This window comes from Pleurodeles waltl, unplaced genomic scaffold (assembly GCF_031143425.1).
Source record: "Pleurodeles waltl isolate 20211129_DDA unplaced genomic scaffold, aPleWal1.hap1.20221129 scaffold_212, whole genome shotgun sequence".
In the NCBI taxonomy this organism is placed as follows: domain Eukaryota; kingdom Metazoa; phylum Chordata; class Amphibia; order Caudata; family Salamandridae; genus Pleurodeles; species Pleurodeles waltl.
Window position 1 is genome coordinate 259196 of NW_027149918.1, and position 24985 is coordinate 284180.

Sequence of the window (24985 nt, forward strand, 5' to 3'; positions counted from 1 at the left end):
AGCTGACCACCGGACAAGCCTGACCTTCGATGCGGCTTAGTGTTGTGGGTTTATTTACATAAATAAACTTATTGTTGACATTCTCCTCGTTTCCCTGGCTGTTTGGATGCATCCCTGTTCTACAGCTTGTAAATACACCCCTTTGTGTTTTCCATCTGGAAGTACAACTGTGGGATAACAAAGTGTGTGCAAGCGTCTACCATTACTACAGAGTGGCAATATAATGTCAATATAAAACATGAATTGTGGTTCTCTCTCAGTGGCAGTTACACCATAAGTAAGCAGGCCTTAGTGTACATTGTGCCAATAGAACGTTTATAAAAGTTTGACAACCGTAAGGTTTTTTTAAAAGTTAGATTGTCGCCAAAATTACAATGATGGTGTTGCGTCACATTCTTTTTGCAGCAACATTCTGAAAACATTGTTATCTTTTGCAGTTTAATCAGTTTGAATAACTCTAGAATGATAACATGTCAAGATAGTAATTCCCGCATCGCAGGTGCTGTGGGACTGGACTCAACATAAAGTTTACTCTCTGAAACAGCTTTAACTGTTTGGTAAGACTTTTAGTCAGTATAACACACAACATATACAGTATACAGAAAAAGCTTTTGGTCAGCCCCCTTCATGCATTTGTTTCCTCCAGTGAGAACCCTTCAGGAATTGGCTAGATTGAGTATTCATCACATTTAGGATCAGCCCAAGGCAAAGGCAGCACGGATGACGTCTCAAGGCAGAATAATCTGGCCATCTAGCTGTGCCCAGCCTTTCTCTACCACCTAGGTTACTGCTGCTGAGCAGAAGTGGTTGACATGCTACAATGACGGACCACAGGCTGAGGCCAGTTTTCCTTTGCCACTGGGGTCACTGCTGCCGAGCAGAACTGGTGAATTTGTCACCACAATCGACTGCAGGCTCTCCCCAGCATTTGTGCATTTAATTCTCTTTGGACTTACTCCGACTTCTACTTATTCCTACTTGTTTCTCCTGTTTCTTCTAAGTACTTCTAATTACTAATCTTCTACTTACTACTTTTTGACTCTTCCTCCTGGTTACCTTTAATACTTATACTCACAGGAACCTACTCCCACATACCCCTGCATCTACACACTAAATCATATTTTTCTACTACATATTCTTAATCTATTAGTGCTCCTAGATACGTTAACCTACTTACCCCTATCATTACTCAAGCTCTTATTCCTATTCTTACTCAAACTTACTTGTTCTTCTATTTCTCCTCTTATTTTTACTCTTACTCTTGTTTTTACTCCTACTCTTACTACATCTATTCTTACTCCTGTTTAAGCCTCTTTTTATTCTTACATAGTCTACTTCTACATAATGTTCCTATGTTCTCATTCTGTTACTTTGACCTACTCCTACCTTCTTTCACTGCTCTTACTCATATATAGTTCTGCTATTTCATACTTGTCCCTAATTTTCTTACTACTATTCATACTCATATATACTCTCACTCCACCCTACCTACCTACCCTCTACTATTATCATACTCTTATTTCAACTTACCTGTGCTTCTGTTTACTCCTACTCTTACTGATACTTACACCTATGTATGACTCCTACTCTTACTTACTTACTCTAGGCTAACCCTAATCTGTTTTTTGCTAACTCTTAATCATACTTCTACTTATTTCTTCTCCTAATTGCTCTTACTACTACTTATCCAAATCTTATTCCTACTCTTTGACATACTCCATCTTCACCTACTGTACCTATTTATCTTCTACTTGCTATTGCCTATTACTGCCTACTTCCAGTTTATGCTACTCTTACTTCTATATACTAATATGTACTATTAACTTCTACACTCACTGTTACTGATACACAATCCTTCTTACATGTAATTATACATTGTGAAATTCTCCCTATTCTTATTTTCATTACATAGGCCCTCATAATGTCCCTGGCTGTCGGCGGTAATATGGTGGAAAGCACTGCCAACAGGCTGGCGGCACTTTCCACCATATTATGACAAACCGCCAATGTACCACACCGACTGCCACGGCGGTAACAGCTGCCGGGCTGGAGATATCAATCTCCAGCCCGGCGGCCGTCACTGTACTCCTTGTGGGATAATGACCCCACCTACCGCCATGGTTTCCGCGGCTTCCTTACCGCCCCGAAAACCATACCTGTCACTGATAAAGGTCTTCCCCACCCCCCTCTCCAGATACCCACCACCCCTCTTCCTCTCCAAACCCCCCTACATTCACGCCCCCTTCTCACACACACACACGCATACACACACCCATTCCCACATGTATCCATGCATGCATACATCCATTCACACACACACACCCACACACACACACAACAACCCCGCCCCCTCCCCTGTCAGAGCACCCACTTAACTGTGTGCAGGGGTTCCTCCGGCAGGAGATGGGACGGTCCACCAGCAGAACACCGCCACGCCATATTATGGGTCATAATATAGCTGGTGGTGGTATACTGGCATGGCGCTGCTGGTGGCAGCAGCGCCACCTTACCGCCATCCGCCGGCATGCCCACAGCTGGATTTCTGCCATTCTTCTGGCAAAAATCTGGCTGTGGTCATAATCTGGCGGACGGCGCCGAGGCTGTGGGCGGTTTTTATCGCCAGTATCATAATGAGGGTCATAGTCTTTTACGTCTACTAGCTCCTAAGCTCAATCCTACATATGACTACTTTTACTCCTAGCTAAGCATATTCTCACTGCTACTCACACTTACTCCTACATACTGCTACTTATTCCAACCTATTTACTCCTACTCTTAATTCTACCTACTCCTATTCACCCACACTTCTATCTACATCTACTCTTCTACTTAACTAACGCTTACTCATACACTTACCCATTCACAAGCTTTTACTCCTATGTATGCCTATTCTCACTCCTACCTAAGCCTTTTTTGTTCCTAGTTACTTCTACAATTACTCCTAGTCACTCCTATAATTACTCCTACTTATGCCTATTTGTATACTGGTTACTCCCCTTTTAGCCCTGTGTACTCTTACTTGCTCCAACCAACATACTCCTACTCTTACTCCTACATACTTTACTCCTACTTATCCATATTTATCTTCTACATATCCCTACTTAGACCTATTCTTGACTACTCTTATTCCTACTGTTACTCCTTCTCAACCCTACTAACTGTTGTTCCCCTTCATCCCTCCACCCATCTCTATGCCTTTATCATCCATACTCACACAAGTCAAATGTTCATCCATCAAACTACGAGCATGTTTCCGTACTCCCAAATTTGCATCCATCCAGATATGCAGCCACCTCTCCATTTCTCCACCCAACCACCTTATGCACCCAGAGCCAACAACCATTCATTATTGTATACATCAGCACAACCATGAATTAATCGACGTATCCAATAACCATCCACGTGTACCTGCATGAGCTCTATGAGTGTTGTCTGACTGTATATGTGTCTGTGTATGTGTGCATGTGTGTATGTGAGCATATGTATGTGCTTCTTGGCATTTTCTGTATGGATTTGGGTGTCTATGTGTGATTTCCATTCGTGAACCCAAACATATAATACTACACACCAGGATATGGCTTTTACAACACACAAAACATTCACCTGAAACAAGCCAGAACTATTGGCTTTGCCAGTGCTTGTATCGTTCAGCTGGCAGAGGGGAAGTGAAGTCTGCACGAGACCAGAGGGCGTTGCATTCATCTCTTTGTATGCGGAAGCTCCCCACAAGCAGGCTGATGCCTCTGTCAGACACTGTCTGCCACAGTAACCATGCCAAAAAGATGCATAGTTAAAATCCCGACATCATCACGACAGAAAACAGCATTTTGGAAAAGCTGGAGGTGACACAGACTGTGAAAATTAGCCACTGAATAACAGCTCAAACCCGGCCTTTGAGCGCACGCACCTTTCCATGACAATCACTAGTCTGCACCCTGCACTAGAGGACCCGTCAGTTGTTAATCAACTACGACACTTCATTTAACTGGGGATGGTCTAGTTACTGCCCTTTGTATACTGTAGAAACTGGCACGATAATGTTTACAGAGAGGGTGGCGAGAGCACAGAGGTCAAATATGGCCCATTACTGAAAACCCCAAACTCGATGGTTACTGTGGGATAGATGATACTATATTAGTATTTTTCTGTGCTGTCTAAATCTCCTGCGGCTCTTCAATAGTGTCCCAGAGAAGCTACAAAATGTGAGCTATATCCCACCAGTGACGAACCTCCTCATACTGCGGAGAAGGGGATCCCTGTGTAATATGATGTAGGAAATAGCCGCACTACACAAAGAAAATACAAAAAGAGTGCCCCCTCCTCCTTAAAACCAATGGATGGCGAATGTGAGCTGATGGTGAATGTGAGCTGATCAATAGATGAATGTGAGCTGAAAAACAGCCCAATAATGCTCAAAACAGCAAATGGCTGTCAGGGCTGATCCTTTCCCCCCTCTGTATTGATAGCATTATCTATGTGAATTATGTTGAATAAAGCAGGTTTATTTTGTAATAAAGCCCGTTTTCCTTAAAGAACAACTGGATGCATTTCAAAAAGAGAACTAAAAAGTTTTCTTTTCATTTATTAGGAGCAAGCAGCCTGCTCTTAAAAAATGTTTCACCCATATTCACAACGGGGGAGGAGTTCCTTGGCGACCCCCTTCCCATTTGCGAATGGGTTATCACCTCCTGTGCAGAGTTGGTAAAATATGAATGTTTTGCGACCGCATTTCGGTCGCAAAACATTCATACATGCCAGTGATATTCGGTATTAGTAAGAGACGCCCTAAGCAAGACCCTTCCAAATACAGATCTTTGTGCATGGCAAATTGCTGTTTGCGACCGGTAAAATGGTTTGTACATCTGGCCCTTAGATTCACAGATATAAACAGTAGTGGCAGGGATTTTATGGGACATTGAAGTTCAGAGTGACACAAGATCATGTGTACATAATACAACACCAACAAAATAACAACCTTTTGCAATTTATCAAATGTAGCTGATATTATCCAGGGTATTCTAGGTAAGATTTACTCAATGTATTTAATGGTTGAATCCATCTTTTGGAACTGTAAATAATTCTTAGTCTGATGTCATACTCCTTGGGATTTTCCCCATATCTTTATGCATCTCTAACTTCTTTAGATGCAAGGATCTCTAGTACCCTAAGAAGCTACATTTTTCTATCCCTTACCCAGACCGTGCTCCTGGGCACCACTTGCTAATGGAACTGAAAACAGTAGCATGGCATATTTTTGTTTTAGACTCTTCTCCAAAATCTCTTATATTACAGTCTGCCATTGTATATTGACTGTAACAATATTTTGTTTGTTACAATGGGCCCCTAATCATTATTCATTTTCTAAAGGTAAACTCATTTTAGCTTCTCTGTACTTGTGCTAAATTGTTATGCTTCTGTAGCATAAAGTGTCATACGCTTGCAGCATGGAAACAATTGTGTATCAAGCCTGCTTCTGATGTCTTCTCATTGCCAAAACAAATACTTTCAAAATGTCAGATCTCTCCTTTCCTGGATAAGACTTTTCGTAAAGCTCCTTTCATATCCTTGTTCCTCAAACTGTAAATGAAGGGGTTCAGCGTGGGAGCTACCACAGTGTATACAATGCTGACAATTCTATCATAGTCTATGGAATAGGTAGAGGGTGGCCGCAAGTACATGAAGGCGATTGTGCTGTAGAAGAAAATTACAACAGTGAGATGTGAGGAGCAGGTGGAGAAGGCTTTCCATCTACCATGGGTGGAGCGGATCTTTAGTATGGTGGAGATGATGCGGATGTATGAAATCATGACAATAAGGAAGGGGATGGCAACTGGCATACCTCCTTCTGTGTAAATAAGTAGCTTGTTGATGGTGGTGTCGGAACAGGAGAGTGTCAGCAGGGGGGCCATGTCACAGAAAAAATGATGAATCTTCTTGTGGCCACAGAAAGAAAGTCTCAATGCCATAAGACTGTGCAGCAGAGCGTGCAGGGAGGATAACACCCATGAGAAAGCTACTAAGAATATACATACTTTCCTACTCATCAACATCATGTAATGCAAAGGGTTGCAGATGGCTACATACCTGTCAAAAGCCATGGCAGCAAGAAGAATACACTCAGTGCAAGCAAAGCAAAGAAAGAAAAAAAGTTGGGCAATGCAGGCATGAAAGCTTATGGTTTTCTTTAAGGAGACCATGTTCTTCAACATTGGGGGAACAATTGAGGACGTGAAACACACGTCGACAAAGGATAGATTTCCAAGGAAAAAGTACATAGGGGTGTGAAGATTAGTATCCAACCTTGTTAAGGATATGATCATTGTATTTCCGACAATGTTGCTCAAGTATACAGTCAAGAATACTACCATGAGTAATGTCTGGTGCTCTGGCAGATCTGATAGCCCAAGCATGATAAATTCTGTCTCTGTGGTCCCGTTGGACAGCTCCATGCTTCAAATATCTGCAGAGATGATACAAGTGTTAGTATGACATTGCTATGGGATTGATAGCTCCTAACAAATTCTTCTTTGAATACATCTATTAATTCAACTTAAATCAGGGGAGTTATTCTTGTATTATTTTAACATTTACTGTGCAGAAATCTATGGCCCACATCTGTAATATATTCAATATCAAAATTGAATATCATAAAATATTTTTATATGGACCACAACACCGTCAAAACCAATTGGCTCATTTTTTTGGGCTCAAATATGTTTACAGTGGGATTATCAAACTTTTCAGTAAATAATAGATGTATTGATGGGAGTGCATGCGGTTGCTTAGAGTCACATCCCCTAGTACAAACATGTCATAATAGCGGAAGTATGTATGTGACCCTTCCATAACTTCCCTTTCATTAAGCAGATACAAAACATTCTACAGATAGAAACAGAAAGGAGGTGGAACCGAAAAAGGTGTTGGAGAGGGCTTGGGGCTGAGGGTAAGGAAGAAGCATGGTCGATCAACCTGCAGGATCCATACAGACCAGGGGGTGACATCAGTGCCATGGTAAGGCCATCATAAAAAGAAAAGGGAGAAGGGAGTCCACAGGGTGGGGGCCTGTAATCAATCAAAAAGCTGTAAAGCACGTAGGCAAGGTGATGAGAAGCACAGATATTGCAATCTAGACATGTAATCTATAAGGGGGCACCAGGTCGAGGTGAACTTCTTGTCAGTGAAGGCCAGTGATTGGGAAATTCATTCCATCGCTACGATATGCCATAATCTGTTGAACCACAAAACCATAGGAGGGGCCTCTCTTTTTAGCCAAAAAAGAGGAATGAGTAGGGGTGGGCAGTAAACTCTGTTCTGCCAGTCGAGTTTGCAGAGTTTTGCCACTCGGTGCTCTGCTTGGAGCGCAGAGTTTGGCAAAAACTTTACCAACCGCAGCGTGGTGGATTTTTCTGGCACACCCACATTACAAGCCGAGCAGCAAGGCAGATTTTAGTTTGAAAGTGCTGATTTACACACGCTCATGGCCTTCGACCAATCAGCAAGCTGGGTTCTTTGGTGTTTGGAGCAGGAAGCTGGCCAACCTGACTACCACTTTGGCGGTCACAAAAAGGATAGTTGAGGTGGACGAGCAGGTCAGGGCCCGGCTGCAGGTGTGGCCAGGTGAAAAGAGGTGGCAGCAGCCCCACCGCCACCACCTAAACCACTACTGCCAGTACCTGCTGCCCGCCCCCGTCCTGCTGGAGCTTTGGCTTTCCCTCTGAGCCATGCACCGCTGGTTAGGAGGAGGAGGGTGTGGTACCCGGCGAGGGCTGAAGTCTGGCCCTTGCAGAGAGGAACTGTACCCGCTCCACTAGCTCACAACACCGCTATGAGATCGTGGCCGAGCTGGAGCTGAAGGAGGTTCGCTGGTTCTACCGGGAGGACAAGAAGACCTGTAAGCCCTTCATCGGCTACGAGTCCTTGCACAATTGAGCTGACCTATCAGCAGTTGTGGGACTAGTGGAGCACACGGTGCCTTCTAAACAAGAGGAACGGAGCACTCGAGTCCCGGGGAGGTGTCGTGGGGAGGTGGCCGAAACAGCATGAGAAGGGGGCCTGACATTGAGCATAGTGCCCTCAGACCTGCTGAGGATCGTGCCAGTGTAAGTGCCTAGTAGGTCGATGTGGCAGGAGGAAAGTGCTACCTGGTATACTGGAACTGTAAGTACATGTCTGGTGCTTGTCACTGTGCAGCAGGGTATGTGTACCCATGGGAGGGACTACAGTGGTAGCCTCAAGCTGGAAAATAAAAAACAGGATGTAAGAGTAGCATTGTCTATGTACCATTTCCTACAGCCACCTTTGGGCCTGTGTTCATATATGACAGCACCTTAGCACTGTTGTAAGGCACTGATGCAGTGCTGCACAACAGTACTGCACCACCGATAGGAGAGAAAAAACACAGCACTTCACCACAACACTGTAACAGCACAGCACTGTAGCACAGTGTTTTACAGTTGCACTGCAGCAACATTGTAACGGTGCATGGTGCCGTGGCATTATCACAGAGCCATGGAGCACAGCTCAGCATTACAGTAGCGAAAGCTAGCAGTGAAGTGCCTTTCACCTCTATCTGGGTAACTGCACCTAGCATCTTCGCTCTCAATATATTTCAATGCTTGTGTGGTAGTTTTTTGGATTGTCTTGTGCAGTTATGTGAACAAAATTGACAGAGGTTTGTTTGCCTCTAGCACAGACCACAGCATAATGAGAGCAGGGCTCATGTATGTGTCCCAGAGATTATGCCACTAGTGGGTGTGCCCGCACCTTCCTGGCTGGACCCTCTTGCACAGGTAGGCTGTAAAGTGGTGGCTGCCAAGAATTTGGCAGCTAGGAAGCAGTGATCTAAACTCGGCCCGTACTGCTGCTAAGCTTCCTTCCACAAACATTTAACTCCCCCCCAGCCCATCTCCAGCACCTTAATTTTCATCATCTGACTCTTGTTACTTAAGCATGTCCCAGGAATATCCACTGTACATGACGGTCGCTAAATCCACGCAAATATTTTTACACTTTTCAATTATAATTGTGTGGTTTTACCAGTGTTTTCAATGTTTGTGCACACACATTATATACTGCTACAAGTTAACCAATTCCAGCGTATGAACTTTTAATTATAGATCTGTGCAACAATCTTTCACAGTAAAGAGATGTTTTATATTTGCTAATTAAAATCATCTGCAAGTAAACATAAAAACATGAGCTGTCATGATTGTACATAAACCAGCAAATACTTTTGAAGAAACATTGCTGAACTGTTTTTAGTCAACCCAATCACAATTTAAAAACACACCTCCTTGTACGGCACTTAACATTTTCAGATTGATAGTGTAAGTGCTTAACACATTCTTCTATTGCCCCCTAATGTTGTATGAAAGTATCACATAGAACCTGCCAGATGTTCGGTAAACATAGACAAAAATGGAGGTTGGCAGAACTCCGCGGAATCTCACAGAGTTTATGTAACTCAGCGGAATTCTGCAGAGTAAAACTCAGGGAGTTCCGTCCACCCCTAGCAATGAGTGATTTCCCTGCTCCCATCATATAAGTAATGGTCCTCCACAAGCCAGTACACTGCGCCCGAGTGCCTAGGAAAAAAGAAGAGGAGACATCAAACAAAGACGCTAACTAAAGGATGGTCTATTCTTTCTCTCACTATATGTATAAACAGCCAATAAAACTGAACTAAGCTCCCTGTCCAGAATTCTGTGTAATACATTTGTTTCCCATACCACTACAGCCCTCCTCATACCCTTTAACATACATATAAGTCACCCCTAAGGTAGATCCTAGGTAGCACATAGAGCAGGGTGCTATGTAATTAAAAGGCAGGACACATACCTTTGAGTTTTACATGACCTGGTAGTGAATAACTGTCAAATTTGCTAGTCATTACTGTGAGGCCTACCCTTGTCATAGGAAAACATTGAAGATTCCTTATTCCACTTAGTAAGATGTAATTTCTAATTAAGAAGGAGTAGACCTGTCACGTTTAGTACTTATGGAATTGTAATGACAAATCCTCCTTAACAGTAAAATTGAATTTTTTATTACAATTTTGAAAATGCCACTTCTAGAAAGTTGGCATTTTTTTGCTCTTAGTCCTGTGTGCCTGCAGCATTTCCCTAGTTCACGTCTGGGGTGGGGTGGAAGCTGGACTTGGTCATTCCCTCAAGACAGCTACACACAAAGGGAGCTTAGGTGTGACTGATGGGGCTTCAACATACTGATGAGCCATCCAAGGCAGGATGGGAGAGAGGGGCTGACACTTACACCTGAATAGCAAGTGCCCTCTCCCCACACAAAGTACTCCACACCCCTTGTAGTGAGTTTGGGGCCAGGGCAGGATGGGAGGACCACTGTGCACTGCAAAGCTCTTTTTCGAAGTCTTCCCCACTTCAAAGATACCACCAGGTATACGAAATGAACTTCTGACCATACCAACTCAGTAAACTTTCTGGACCTGTGGATACTCTGCCAGGATGAAGGACTGCTGTGCTGCTACAAGGACTGCAGCTCTAGAAGAACTGATTTTCTGCTGTGCCGACCTGCTGCCCTTCTAGCCTGGGTGAAATGGACTGAATCCACAATACTTGAACCCATAACCAGACTCCAAGGGCTTCCTGGCTTGCCTCCTGTTCTTCTGAAGTCTCAGGGACACAAAAGACTTCTAAATCATCACCTACAACAGTCTTGCTCTGCCAAGTGGTACTAATCCAGTCTTGGGCCCTTGGAATTGAGTATACAGTGCTACTCTAGTCCAAAATCCATGAATCAACGATGTTGCACTGCTTGGAACCAGCGCATCTCCATCGACACCAACACATTGCTGCTGCTGCGAGGATCACGGGCTCTACATTGCAGCCAACTCTGGCATATTGCTGCTGCTGCAATGATCAGGGACATGGCATCTCTGACTGTGGGCCGCATCACTCCATTCCTGACGCACCTCCATCTTAACGCGGCTCGAAGCTGATGCATCTCCTTGGTCTTTGGGATCTACACTAGTGCAACGCCTCCTTTGCTCCTCGCATCTTGTTCTTGACTTCAATGCAACTCCGAACCGAGATACTGTTTTGTGTGGTGTTTTCACTGTTTTACTGATTGAAGTATTGCACAAATACTTAACACATTGCCTCTTAAGTTAAGCCTGTCTGCTTTGTACCAAGCTACGAGGAGATGAGCATGGGTTAATTTAGGGTGACTTACCCTGACTAGGATTGGGGTTCCTGTTTGGTCAGGGTGCATACCTCTGCCAACCAGAAACGCAATTTCTAACATGTGGGACTTGGTTAGCTTATATTCAGCTTTGCATTGGGTAAACGATTAAATGGTACCCCTCATGAAGAGTTCACTCAGTGTTTTGCATTGACCCCGCTCACACTTGGGGAGTGACGACGGCACCAACGCTGGTGTGAAGTGAGGATTCCCAGCTATCAGGGTGATAGAGGAGGAAAACGTGGTGATGCCTCTTTTCACAGATATTTTATCCTACATATCAAGTACTGTTTTGGTGGGGCTCGCTATGTATGGCCTTTTGGGCCGGATGTGGCATGGGAGCCAGGCCATGTCCCGGGGTGGGGGGGCGACATGCCACCGCTTTGTGCACGTGGAACCATGGTTTCTGCCTGTCCGTAACCACCCTATCTGACAAGTAGAATAGGTGTGCTGCATGCCACCTTCATTTGTGGGTAGCATCTGGTTCAATTCCCGCCTCAGCGGGTCTTGGGCTCAATTCCCATCGACCAGATAATTCTCGCCTCGGTGCCTAATCTAATTAATGGGTCCCACTCTGTAACTCCGGGCATTAGCTTGCTTAATCTCCACAACAGCCCTCACAGCGCTTGGATGCCTGACTTCACCCTGGGGGTTGCCCAGGAGTGGGCGTCTCACAGGGAAAAAGCCAGGAGGGGTTCCACAGCGGTATGCGTACAGCGCCTTGAGACCCTAACGGGTGAGTAGTGTGCTATACAAGTGCAAAGTTTACAGCTTTTTTAACATCTGATTTTTTGCCCTGATTGGAGTTTTTGTTGCCACCCCATATGAAGGAGAGAAGCCTAGTTTGAAGCAGTAGGATATTAACGGTAGTGATGGGTGTAGGGAGAGTCTGAAATAGATAGAGGAGCCTCAGTAGAAAATTCTATTCTATTTTACTCCAGAACATTAATGCACCCCAGCCATGATATGTAAAGAGACTTTCACCTCCTGACTTCGAGAATCTATTGACAATAATCTGTCCAGATAGCTTCAGTCCATCTCTCTAGGGTAGGGGAGATGTTAAAGCTCAGGCAACAAATGTGCGGGCCCACTGGACTGGGACTAGGGCATATAAAGGGGAAACGTCACAAAGGGGGATCATTTGGTTGAGAATATGTGATTTTAATTTTAAAACCCAACACTCTTTCAAATTCTTTCAAGATTGCTACCAATGCTGGCAGCGATTCAGAGAAACTGGTTAGGGTGAGGAGTAGGTTGCCCATGAAAAGGTAAATCTTATGGATTCTACCCCTGAAGGTGATTCCTCAGATCAGAGGGGACTGCTGGATTTTAATACTGAGGGGCTCCACCACTAAAGCAAATAATAGAGTTGACAGGAGGTAGGGCAGTCTAGTACACCCAGTGAGCATGATAGATTGTGTAGGCCTGCTATTCATCCTAATAATAGCTGATGAGGTGGTGTATGCAGAAGGATTTTGTCCCTCATCTTGGGGCCAAGGCAGATTTTCTTGAGTACAACCCGTAGAATGGTACAACTCACTTGGTCAAATGCCTTTTCGGCATTTAGCAAGAGAATTATAGCTGGGATGTTCCTCAAACGTACCACCAGGTGGGTAGTCGCACCCTCACAATGTTTCACAAATCAGACCTGGCCATGATCCACCAATGAGGGGAGCAGAGGGGTGTTACAGCCAGCATTATCATGTATAATTTAACGTCTGTATTTAATAGGGCTATAGGGCAAAATGGTACACAGTCTGTTGGGGATTTACTAAGCTTAGGAAGCAGCACAATCTCTGCCTCATGGTGGGGGTGAGGTTTGAGCAAAAGGTAAAAGAGTGGAAAAGAACTAGTCGATGATCTTGAAAGAGTGGGAGGAATATCCTATAAAAGGAAGGCAGGAGCCTGTCCAGTTCTGTCGATTTGCCCAGAGTCATGGCTTTCAAGGCCAGACATAGCTATGTTTAGGTCCATACATTTTTCCAGCAGTTCCCTGTGGTGTTCTGTGATTGGTGTCCAAACATATTCCCTAGCGTAAGTTTGAGCCTCTATAACGTCCTCTGAGGCCCATATGTAAAGTTCTTGATGGAAATCATGAAGGGTGGATTGTTTGTCTTTTTTTTTAAATAGCCAAAGTTGATGGGCCAGTGTAGATGTGAGCTATGTGGGCCTTAATCCTTAGGCAGCAGAGGTTGTGTGCTAATAGGGTATCCACCTTATCGCCGTTGTCAATATATCTTTGTTTCAGGACCAGCGAGAGGCGTTCCCCCTGATTGGCATGCAGAGCTGGCCCCTCAGGATGGTCAGCTGTCTACAGCCTCATTTTGAGGGTTGTTGCTTAACTATCTTCCCTAGAGCTTGGATTTCTGAAGTGCAGGACTGCTTATACAGCCCTGCCTCTCTCCCCGGCAATCGCCATAGTGGAGATTGTTCCCCGGATGGAAGCTTTAAATGTGTCCCAGAGTATAGGGTTTCAGGTTGGACATTAAAGGGGTCATTATGATGCCGGCGGTCTGCAGAAATATGGAGGAAAGTACTGCCAACAGACTGGCGGTACTTTCCTCTATATTATGTCAGTGCAACACCTATGGCCACGGGGGTAACGGCCGTCAGGCTGGAGACAACAATCTCCAGCCCGGCGGCTGTCACTTGCCCACCTGCGGGATTATGCCCCGCCTACCGCCATGGTTTTCGTGGCTCCCTAACCGCCATGAAAACCATGGCAGTGGGCACTATCAGTGACAGGGAATCCCTTCCCTGTCACTGATAGGGGTCTCCTCCGCCCCCTCCCCCTCCACAAGTTCCCCCCACCTTCCTCCCCAGACCCCCCTTCATACACGCCCCTCCATTCACACACGCACACACGCATACACACACCCATTCCGACATTCATCCACGCATGCATGCATCCATTCACTCACACATCCACACACACTCACATGCATACACGCAGATTCGCATTTAACACTACTCAACATACATGCACTCACACCCCCAAACATGCACACACATACAACACACACCCGCATACACACACACATAGACATACACACACACCCCCACACACACACACAATACCCCCCCACCCCTCCACTGTCAGAGCACCCACTTACCTGGATCCTTGGTGTCCTCTAACAGGAGACGGGGAGCTGCTGCCAGCAGCAGTGTCCGCCAGCAGAACACCGCCAGGCCGTATTATTCTCATAATACGTCTGGTGGCAGTCTACTGGCGTGGCGCTGCTGCTGGCAGCAGCGCCACCTTACCGCCATCCGCCAGCATGGCCACAGCCGGATTTCCTGCCATTCTTCTGGCGGAAATCTGGCTGTGGTCATATTCTGACAGACGGCTGGTAGCCACGGCGACGGTCTTATGGTGGCTGTCGCTGCGGCGGTACGCAGTTTTTACTTCTGGGGTCATAATGAACCCCTAAGTTGGAAGTATTCAGTAATCGCCTTAGTAACAGTGGGTCCATCTGCCAGATCTCTGAGGATATGTGTGGGGAAGCGCCAGTGCAAGGGCGTACCAATTGTGTTTCACCAAGTGAGGGCAATGTGAGCATGGTCAGAGATAGAAATATCAAAGATAGTGATGGTATTGGTAGTGCACAAAAGCGTGTGGGTAGTGAAAAGGTAGTTAATGCAAGATTATGATCCTTAAACATGTGAGTAGTACAAAAGGTCTTTCAGGTCTGGGTGTTTATAATGCCAGAGGTCAATCAGACCCAGCTCTGAGATCTCTTTTTTAAGTAAAATTGACATTGCGTCTACCACCTGGTAAGAGTTGTGGCTCTTATCCATAATAGGGTGCCATATCATATTAAGATCTCACCCTGCATTTATGTCTCCCTGTGTCTTACCCAACTGTTCTCTCAATACTCGTCAGGGGAAGGCGTCCTGTGTTCTATTCAATATTATGAGTGTTGTTGGACCCCGTTGCTGATTGAATGTCAGATATCTGCCCTCAGGTTCTCTTGTAACTGACAGGGGCTGGGGGGCAAGATGTGCTTTCGCAAAGGGAGCAACAATACACCTATAGTTTTTGTGGGGGCTGATGCCCAAAATTGGAGGGGATATTCGCTATGCTGTATTGATCTTGTTTCAGGAAATGGGTTTCTTGAATGAAAAGGATGCCAGGGTCACGTTGTAGTACATATTTCCAGATCTGCCAGCGTTTATTAGATGAGTTAAGGCCTCGTACACTGAGGGATAGCAATGTGCAGGTATTAGTGTCAACCAGTGTAATATAAGGCAAGGCTAAAGTGATATAGACTGGACAGGGCAGGGAAGTACAGAAAAGAAAAACCACCATGTCCCACCCTACAGGGCCCAGGGATAATACATTGTAAGAGAAACAACAACAAGACAAATAGCAAAAGGCCAATTGAGCCCATTCTCATTCCTCTTATTGTCCATAATGAGAGCAGAGGGAGTCCATTCCATGAAGAGGTGCAACCCTCTCCTGGCGGGGGGAGGGGGAGGGAGCAAAGAGAATTTAATGATGGCAAGGGGGAGGTATGTGGATTGTTGAGTGCCCACATTATCCTTACTTTCCAAGGCCACAGAATAGATGTGACTGGCTCCCTCTCGACCCTACAGTGCAAGGCCTCTGTGGGAAGTTGTTTCAAGTGTTGCTTCAAGTGTTGGATGCTAGGGGTTCTCTGGTGTACATTTGGTGGAGGCCAAAATGTCCTATTGGAGTGGTTAGCTCTTCATGTTTTGGAGGTGGCGGATGATGTATTTTGTCCACTTCTGAGGTTTTGTCCACAGTTTTGCGTCCTCTAAATCTGCAGCGAGGAGTGTGCCATTTGAGGCGGATATCCTGCTGGCTGGTGTTTTGAGAGTGTATGGGGTCTCCATTCCCTATGTCAATGTCAAGACCCAGGGTGGATTTTGCCTTATTCAGAGATCACAGTAGATATTGCTTTCCTTAAAGATGAGGCTAAAGGGGTGGCCCCATTGGCAAGGGATTTTGTGATTGCAAAGCAAGTCTGTGATGGAGTGAAAGTCTTGGCGCTTTTTAAAAGTAAGAGGAGAGGCCCTGAAAAAGTTGTACAGTTGAGCCTTTGCAAGCCAAATCTGCTTTTTCTTTGGCCACTTTCATGATAACCTCCAGCTTTGTGAAGAAGTGGACTCTTGTGAGAATATCAGGAGTTGTATCTGTCTGGATTGCTGTAGCAGGGTTTTGGTGAAAGTCATTAAATCACTTCCCTCTGCCCCACGGGTATGCCACGAATATGAATGTTGTTGAGCCTGCTCCTGTCTTCTGAGTTCCCCTGCCTTTGTTGTATTTTCACCTGTTGTTCCTCTAGTAGCTGCAGTCTGCGCCAGGAAATCTCCTGATCCTTCACCCAGGAGTCAGATGAGCGCTCCAGGTAATCAACCCTCTACCCCAGGTCCCAGGCACCTCTGCGCAGGTCTTGGAGACATGTTGTAAGGCCAATTCTGAGGGAAGCTATCTCCATGCATATTTTGCCTAGGAAATTCTCCATGTTTTCTCAGGCTACGGGAAGTTGCGCGGCTCCCTTGCCAGGTGGAGGGGGTTCATCATGGTGGTTGCTCCTCTGGCCCTGGGGCAGTCTTTTCCAAAGGTTCACCACGGAGCTTTATCTCTGTATCTTGTCCTTCACCATTGCCCAAGGAGCCTTTCCAGGGTTAAACACAATAAGCCGAGTAGATCCATTAGAAGGAATGACGCAGAGTGGTACAGGGTTGTCCTCACGGTGCAAGTTCCATGGGAGTGCACCTCCAGATATTCGTGGCAGAGGGCGTAGGCTTGAGGTAACTCAGACTTCGTGTAAAAGAGGGGATGTGCAGAGGGACAAGAAGAGTTTGATAGATGGGCTCAGAAATCCCTCATTATGGTATCAACCCACCAAATATAGAGGGTTAAAATCCTAGCAATATATGGTCAAGTGATAATGGTTGGGAGACTTTGGGGAAGAGAGAAGGTGAGAATGCTCAGAAGTGGCAAGGCACACTTGTGTACCATAAACAGACCATCCATCATGCCATGGGTGCATAGTCCAATTGTGGTTGTATAGGGTCTGCAGGAGCAAAAAGAGGGGGCACAGGCAATGAGGGATAGTCACCACAAAATGGTGCTGTCAGGGAAAGGTTTGTGTGCGATAGCTAGGCTCACCTCCTGAGAAGACAATGCAGGTGGAGGGCCTCAGACAGTAGGAAGCCTCAATCCTGTTTACACAACCTCCACTGCAGCATCCACGAAGATCCCCAAGCTGCTGCCGGTGCAGCCGAGACCAGACCCCCAGCCTCAGAGAGGGAGTGGTCCACACACTGTGGCTCAGAGTTCTGGAAGGGTGCTCACAAACCCAAATACAGGGCTGTCAGCTAGCAAGGGGCCCCAGCCATACTGCAGGCTGGTACCCTGCGGCTCCCAGCCCGGGCCTTAGACTCCCTACTGTTGAGCCACCCACTGAGGTTGTAGGCAAACAGGAAGGCTGCGCACTGACTGTGCCCAGAGTGTGTGAGCTGTCTTTGACAGGGCCCACTGGACGATGGAGCGGTACCCTACTTGTGGTATGTGGCACTCACAATCCCCTCTTTTGGGAAAGTCCAGTCTGCAGCAATGATTCACTGGGGAGGATGAAGCTGCTCAAGATGGCAGTTTGCCCAGAGCTGCTCGAGCAGCTGCAAGCGGTCGAGGCCCAATCTCCACAGTGGGCGAGCTCTCCATCTGGCATGGGACACTGGGATAAGCTCTGGGTCCAGAGATGCCCTCGAAGGTAGTGCCCACCACTAATGATGCCCAGTGTGGGGTGCTTTTGAAGCAATAATGGCTGTAAGAGAGAGGAGCCAGCAGAATCCACACCCTACTCCATTCATGGCTTTGCCATGCCCCCTTCCTGGCTTGGCCACCACCCCGGCTCCTCAATTAAATGAGGGGAACATAAGAAGAGATAGTTTGCAAGCATCTCTGGGATAATGATACAAAAAAATTGGAATTAATTATTATTACTCAGACTTGTAGCTCTTTTCCATTTAACCTCAAACAAACAGCAAGGGGAGACATAGGTATGTTAGAAGCCTGTAACAGGCTACTAAGACATTAATAGTTGTGATAAGCATGTGGCGCAACAGATTTGGGCCATCTAAATAATTCACAATATGTCCCTCATTATGATATGGCTGATGTGCGTGAGGGTGGTTTTGGAAGAGATACAGCTCAGCCAGTTCTGAGTTACCTAATGTTTTCCCACACAAAAGTACTGGGCATGAGTATACCAGGCCCAATTATACCTGCTGTGAAAGCTCTTCCTGAGGGTTCCAACTTGAGAAAATGAGTGATGGCTTCCACACGTAAGATCATTGTCAGGTGGGGCAAGCTCCGCTGTTATCTGGTGGCCAGGTCAATATTTTATACTGGTGGATCTAGTGGAGACTCCACCTGTGTAAACCCAATTCGTCCCCCAATTCTAAATACAGCGTGGGAATCTTGAAGGCCTGGCAGGAGCACCAGTGACTTAAAAGTGTCTCTATAAAAATAATAAATGTCATGCAACTAAAAAGGTATGAGCATGAATGAGAATAAATTGCAGTAGAATAAAATGTGCAATGCCTTTTGTGCAGCTGTCACAATCTCCATACATTTTCTAGCTTGAATTTATACTCCAAAATCCAGAGCAGCCTGTTTGCATTGATCTCTGTGGCACAATATAGTGAATTACATTCAAGCACCATTTGATTTTTATCTTTTAAAAATCCCCAGTACCTTTTACACTTGCTTAAAGAAGACAAGAGATACAGTCTTAAGAACACCAAGACATACGCATATCCTTCAAAACAATACACACAGTAAAACAGGCATTTTGTTAAAGTTACATGGGAAAACCCTTAGATGTAGGGGGATTATTTAGAGTTTGGTGGATGCAGGGCATCTGCCGAAAGTAGGAAGGTCACATCATATAGCCACGTGTACACTCTAAATAGGGCGACTTAGACAACCACCAATTTCTGGTGGATATCTCTCATGCACCGAACTTTAAATAAACATCTTAAATTATCATCAGCTTGTCATATAACACAACTTTTTTATTCAAAATGTGTCTTGCTTCATTCTGCAATAAATACATTTAATGAAAAAAACACTAGACTTCGCTCATTGCTAGAGACAGAAGTAATATCAGCATGTTTAAGTCCATTAGATGCCATTTGAAAAACTTGATTTAGTTATACAACAGGTTTTATCGCTCTGCAGCAAGAGGAATTTTGGACTTAGGTCTTAGACCCAAGCAATTATCTTTTTATCAAATACATGCATATTACAAACAGTCAATTAAAACATTTTGGCTTGCTAATACCTTATATTTACTTGAGTATCTCAACTCCCTGTTAGCAGAACTCATCAAAAGCTGAAATTAGTTTGGTCAAAACCTTTACTATTTGTGATGAAAGGCTAGTGCTATTTATATTAAATAAGAATAAGGAAGTTGATGGCAGCTTATGAGAAAAGTTTCCAACTGTTGAATTTCGAGCTATGTTGACCCCATTAACACAAAAGGTTTATAGGATTGGGACAGTGAAACTCTTTTTGAAAGTGGGATAGCCTGCATAGGTTTCCTCTTAGGACTACATCAAGTCCTTACAAAGTGTAGTGTAACTTATAGTGCTCAGAATCACTCATCTGTGAATATTAATAGTTATTTGCGGCCATCATGTGAAGTCCAAGATAAGCACTCCACGCTTTCATTAAAACCTGTAGATAAAGTGTGATACATGGGGCCAGATGTAGCAAAGGTTTTTACCCATTCTGTGTCTATGGGAAAAAGTCTTTGTACATATGGCCCATAATCACCACATGGTCGCTGGATGTCTGCAGCCACGATCAGGGAATAACCTCACTCTGTGGTGCACGTGTGTGACCTTCACTAACCTTTACTTGCGCCTGCTTCCAAGATGCAACTTTAGTCTCTGTTGCACATATGCGAGATCACAATATATATGCAGCCAATTTCAGTGCTCAGACTAATGTCTGCAGCCTGATCTCTGTGGATAGTGTGTGGAGGTCAGACCTTTATCTTAGCATATTTCCGGCTCAGGTGTCTTTCCCCTTGGTCCACTGTTTAATTTACTACTTGAATTTACATGCAGAGATGACTAATTAAGCACCAATATTCTCGTTCACAGGTCACAAGATGGATCGTGGAACTAAATGTACGTGATACATTTTACTGCTCGTTGTCTAGAACTCATGTGCTGTTGAGAAGGGTGATAATGTATTGGGCACGAACAGGAGGCTGCAAGAGATTCTCTAGGTATGACTCCATGATTACATGATTAATGTCACCCACAATTCCTTTCCCTACAGGACTCCAAAGATTTTGTGCAGGACTTATGCATGAGAAGGGTTTTCCAGTTGAATAAGGTGCCCAGCTGAGGAAATTCGCTGTCAGCATTAAAAGCTCCTCAGAGATATATGTCTTCCCATTCCTAGTAACATTTGGCTTACTCTGGCATTAAAAGCATTAAAGAGGCACATACATGTAATATTGTGCCATCCTTAAGAAGATTCTCTCTAGGGCAGTGTGTATTTTTTTGCACAAGTGTAATCTCACGTAGGAGCTCCTTGCAGGGTTTGCCTGTAGTTCTCATAGATGTGCTCACAGAGTCATGTAACTTTTTTGTGCAACTGGTATTTGTCTGGCTTATTCTAGTGTGTGTATTTGTTACAGAGTCAAGCAATACTTGCGTTCCACTTGCAACATTGTTTCTGCTAGGTTCTCAGTTTTGATGGTCAAAAGCGTCCTTTTTTGTCAGAAGCAGTCAATTAAAAACTAAACTTTGTTACCAAAAAGTTGAAGGAGTTCACATTTTTGTGCGAGGACAATATTTACAAGAAATGCACATAATGCCCGTGGTTCTTAAGTGAACTATGTATACTTATTTTGAACACCTCTGGATAAATTGAAATGAAAGAATGACTGTGAGTGTATGTGAGTGCTTGGTTAAAATTACAAACATTGGGCCAGATTTATACTTTTTGACACAAAACTGCCCTAATGCAGTTTTGCGTCAAAAAGTTTAGCGCTGGCTAGCGCCATTTCTTAACGCCACCAGTGCGTCATATCTACACTTTGACACTGGGTGGCGCTAAGAAGAGTTTAAAGTAATTTTTCCTGATGCTAACCAGTGCGCCTTGTCGTAAGGCAAAATGACATTAATGCAGGAAAAATGACTCTAATCCAGTTTACGACATGTAAAATGCCACAAAACGGATATGCTCCAATTTTCCCAACAATAGCGTCAAAAAGTGACACAAACAGAGCAAACAGTGCAAAGGAGCCCCAAAATGGATCCCAGAAGCCAGGAGAGACCCCAGGGAGACCCCAGACAACCAGGAACCAGCAAGGAGGACACAGACAAGACCCAGGGGAGAGACAAGAAGAAGAGGAAGTGTAGCTTCATCGCAGAGGAGCATGAAATACTAGGGAGAGAGGTGACAGAGCACCAGCATCAACTCTTCATCACCTCTAAATTGCCAATTGGGAGGAGAGAGGCAATTTTGCAACGGGTTGTGGACAAGATTAACAGTGTGGCAGAGGTCAGGAGAACTGTCACTGAGTGCAAGAAATGCTGGCATGACTGCAAGCCGAGGACAAAGGAAAAAATGGCAATGAACAGGAAGGCAGCACTGCAGATCGGAGGTGGGAGTCCAGCACCACAAGAGGACTTGGATGAGATGGAGGAGATGGTTGCAGTGCTCATCCTCGGGGAAATCGTCACTAGTATCGTAGGACAGGACAGCGCAGACTACCAGGAAATGACACATATGCAGGGTAAGTTGCATGGGGAACCAAAATGCCTAAATGTCAAGTGTAAGAAGGGGGAGGCACATACCTACTACACAACGCATGTCAGCCCTGCGAATCAGGCAGTGGAAAGGACAAAGAGGCACGGCACGGGACTTCTTGCACTGCCTTTGCCAGGTGCATGGGCTGTGCAGGGGCATCCAGGGGGACAGCACAACACCAACAACCTTTGCATGGGGATACACCGCCATGCCAAGGCTGCTGGAAATGCTAAAGCAGACCAGGAGGGTAGGGTATAACGTAAAACTGGTCTGGTGTCAAAGGACAGCTGATATTGTCAGAATGTAACCTAAGGACAATGCCCAGTCTCAGGCCACTGCCTCAAGCAGCATTCCCTATTGACAACATTTGCCACAACTACCTGTGCTGTGTGCGCTGGTCAATTAGGAAATGCCAGTTAGGTGCCCATGGAACAAACACACATTAAATGAGGGTTCAGTATGACTACTTGATCAATCTCCATCAATCCCTATCCAAGTGCAACTCCTGTCAACTGGTCATGTCCATAGACTCTATAACCATCAGGCACTGTCACATACATAATGATGTACACAGCAGTAATCTCATACCCATGCTGCCCACCCCTGGGTTTACCCCTGTGCCTGTGTCGCAATAGCTTCAATGACACCAGACAACTGCATTATGGGGGAGGACATATGTGTGTAGGAAGGCAAACACACCCACAGAGTCACAAGATGAAATGGAACTCTGCCAGGTCCATCAGTGCAATGCAATGTAGCACACATATGCAAACATCAACATGAGAAACTACTAATTTTAACACATGCATTGTCTCATGGAAATGCCATGCATGGTGTGGTGCTAGGTCTCAGCACCGCATAGGTGTATGTGGAAAATTATAGACTGGGACAGGGACATATTGTTATGTGTGGTGCTGTGGTATCAGCACACCAACAATCATTGCAATGCCTCACCATGCAAATGGAAGCAGAGGGAGGGTTGATGAGGACAAGGAGGTGGCAAGCCACAATTTGGACAGAACCTACACCTAGAAGATGCGACACAGACAATTGCCCAAACTGCCCATACTACATGTGACATGCAGGTAGGGCATAGGGCTGAGAGACTGCAAACATTAATGACAGGAACAATGCATGGGAACCAAGATGATAACATACCACCAACAGGAAGTCAGTGATGTCACATTACAACTGGCACAACACAGACACACCAATTGTACAATATCTTATTGCAGAGGACGATGGCTCTCCTGTGGATCTGCCTGTCCTGGACTACCCTTATGACCTGGATGACCAGCTGACAACCATCAGCCAGGAAACCCTCCAAGATGTCCTGGGAAACCTCCAGACACCACCTCCAGTCGCAAGGAGGAGCATTCATGTAGCAGTCATCCCAGAGGACCCACCCACCACCCCAATAGTACGACCTGTCAGCTCAAACACAGCTGATGACTCTGATGACACAGGGACCACCTTTGAGAGGACAGTAGTGGGAGTACAGCGGGAGCTGGCCAAGGAGGTGTGGGTGGGGATGCAAACTATGACAGCCAGCCTTGAGGGGATGCGCATGTGCATGATGACGTCCGCAAAACAGACAGCAGCCAAACAAGTTACACAATCCATACTGCATGGAGTCCAGCAGTGTGTAACAGACCTAACCACTGCCGTGAGGGAATTGCCACAACACCTGCCCTCCCAATCTTGCTGCTGCGTGCATGACAACAAGCAGGACTCCCTGCAATGGGAACTGGCCTCCCTCAGGGCAGACATAGCTTCCTATCACAGGGATTTTTCTGCCATCCTCAATAATCAGCAGCTCCTCCTTGCTGCAGTGATGCCATATATAGTTCCACAGATGGCAGCTGCCGGGAATTTGGTGTCCACTTCTCCAACCACTGAAGTGTGTGTGGCCCCCTCAAACCCACCACCATCAAGGGCAGAGGAGATGACACACACATCAGAGGATGAAGATGTGGAACAGATCATCTTCGCCCTTAGGAGTACCTGGTAGCACCAACCCATGCCACATGGGCAGTGATTTTGCTTTGTCCTGTGCTTGACAACATGCCAGTGTTGCTACAGTTGGTAACATGCACTCTTCACCAACACATTGTTAACCTTTCCACTATGGACTGCAATTGTCTCTCACTACTCCATTGGCAATTCATGTTCCCCTGCACTAAAGGGCACTTAACCTCAGCATGTCCAATGACATGTCCCTCAACCTTGCATTTGTGTTGTGTCACAATAGAATGCTTTCCACTTATGGGGTCACATACCTGGACTATGTAAATATTGCACTACAGCACTTTAAAATAAACAGCACCTACACACCCACTTTGTCTCTGTGTAATGTGAAACATCTACCTTGCTGGAGATTTGTGATGTGTGTAACATGTCTATGGTCACAGAGTGTCAATACCAGAGTGAAGAAATAATGTGGGCAGATATCTACGTACAACGTATCTACAAGATGAACGTCAATGGTGGCCACATCCCCTATAAGCAAGTCACTGTGTATGTGACATTTGCTTTAAAACATACATGCCTCACTCACCACATACAGCAGGAATGGCTGTGTAAGAGAGCTCGACCAATAACATCAGCTGGGAGTACAAGTAAAACACATTGGTGTGAAATTTGAATACTTGACCTCATTTGAAATTGGCACTACTCAGTTTAGCAGTGTTGACATGAACTTCAGGCTGCAGGCAGACGTCCCACAGTGCCCAACATCATGACACAGGATCAAAACAATTACAGCTTAAAAAAGCACACCTACCTGTCCAATACATGTGAACCATAGTCACGTTGAGTGGTGGGTACAATGAATGACAGATGCATTGAGATTTAGATTTGTTGTAGCTGCCAATGTGACAGCTAAATTGGAAGTGGGAATTAACATGTCAAGAGAGGGATGTGGATGCAGGACGGAATTCACAGGCCAACAGATAATTGGCACTG

The 24985-nt window shown here is 45.3% G+C and overlaps 1 protein-coding gene across 1 annotated transcript; it reads right to left on the reverse strand.

Moving 5' to 3' along the window:
- Window positions 1-5320: 5320 nt before the first annotated feature.
- Window positions 5321-6449, reverse strand: LOC138274939 (olfactory receptor 1468-like). Its single transcript, XM_069219060.1, has one exon. It carries the CDS (start codon window positions 6447-6449, stop codon window positions 5514-5516), a length of 936 nt encoding a protein of 311 aa, XP_069075161.1. The 3' UTR covers window positions 5321-5513.
- Window positions 6450-24985: the final 18536 nt, after the last annotated feature.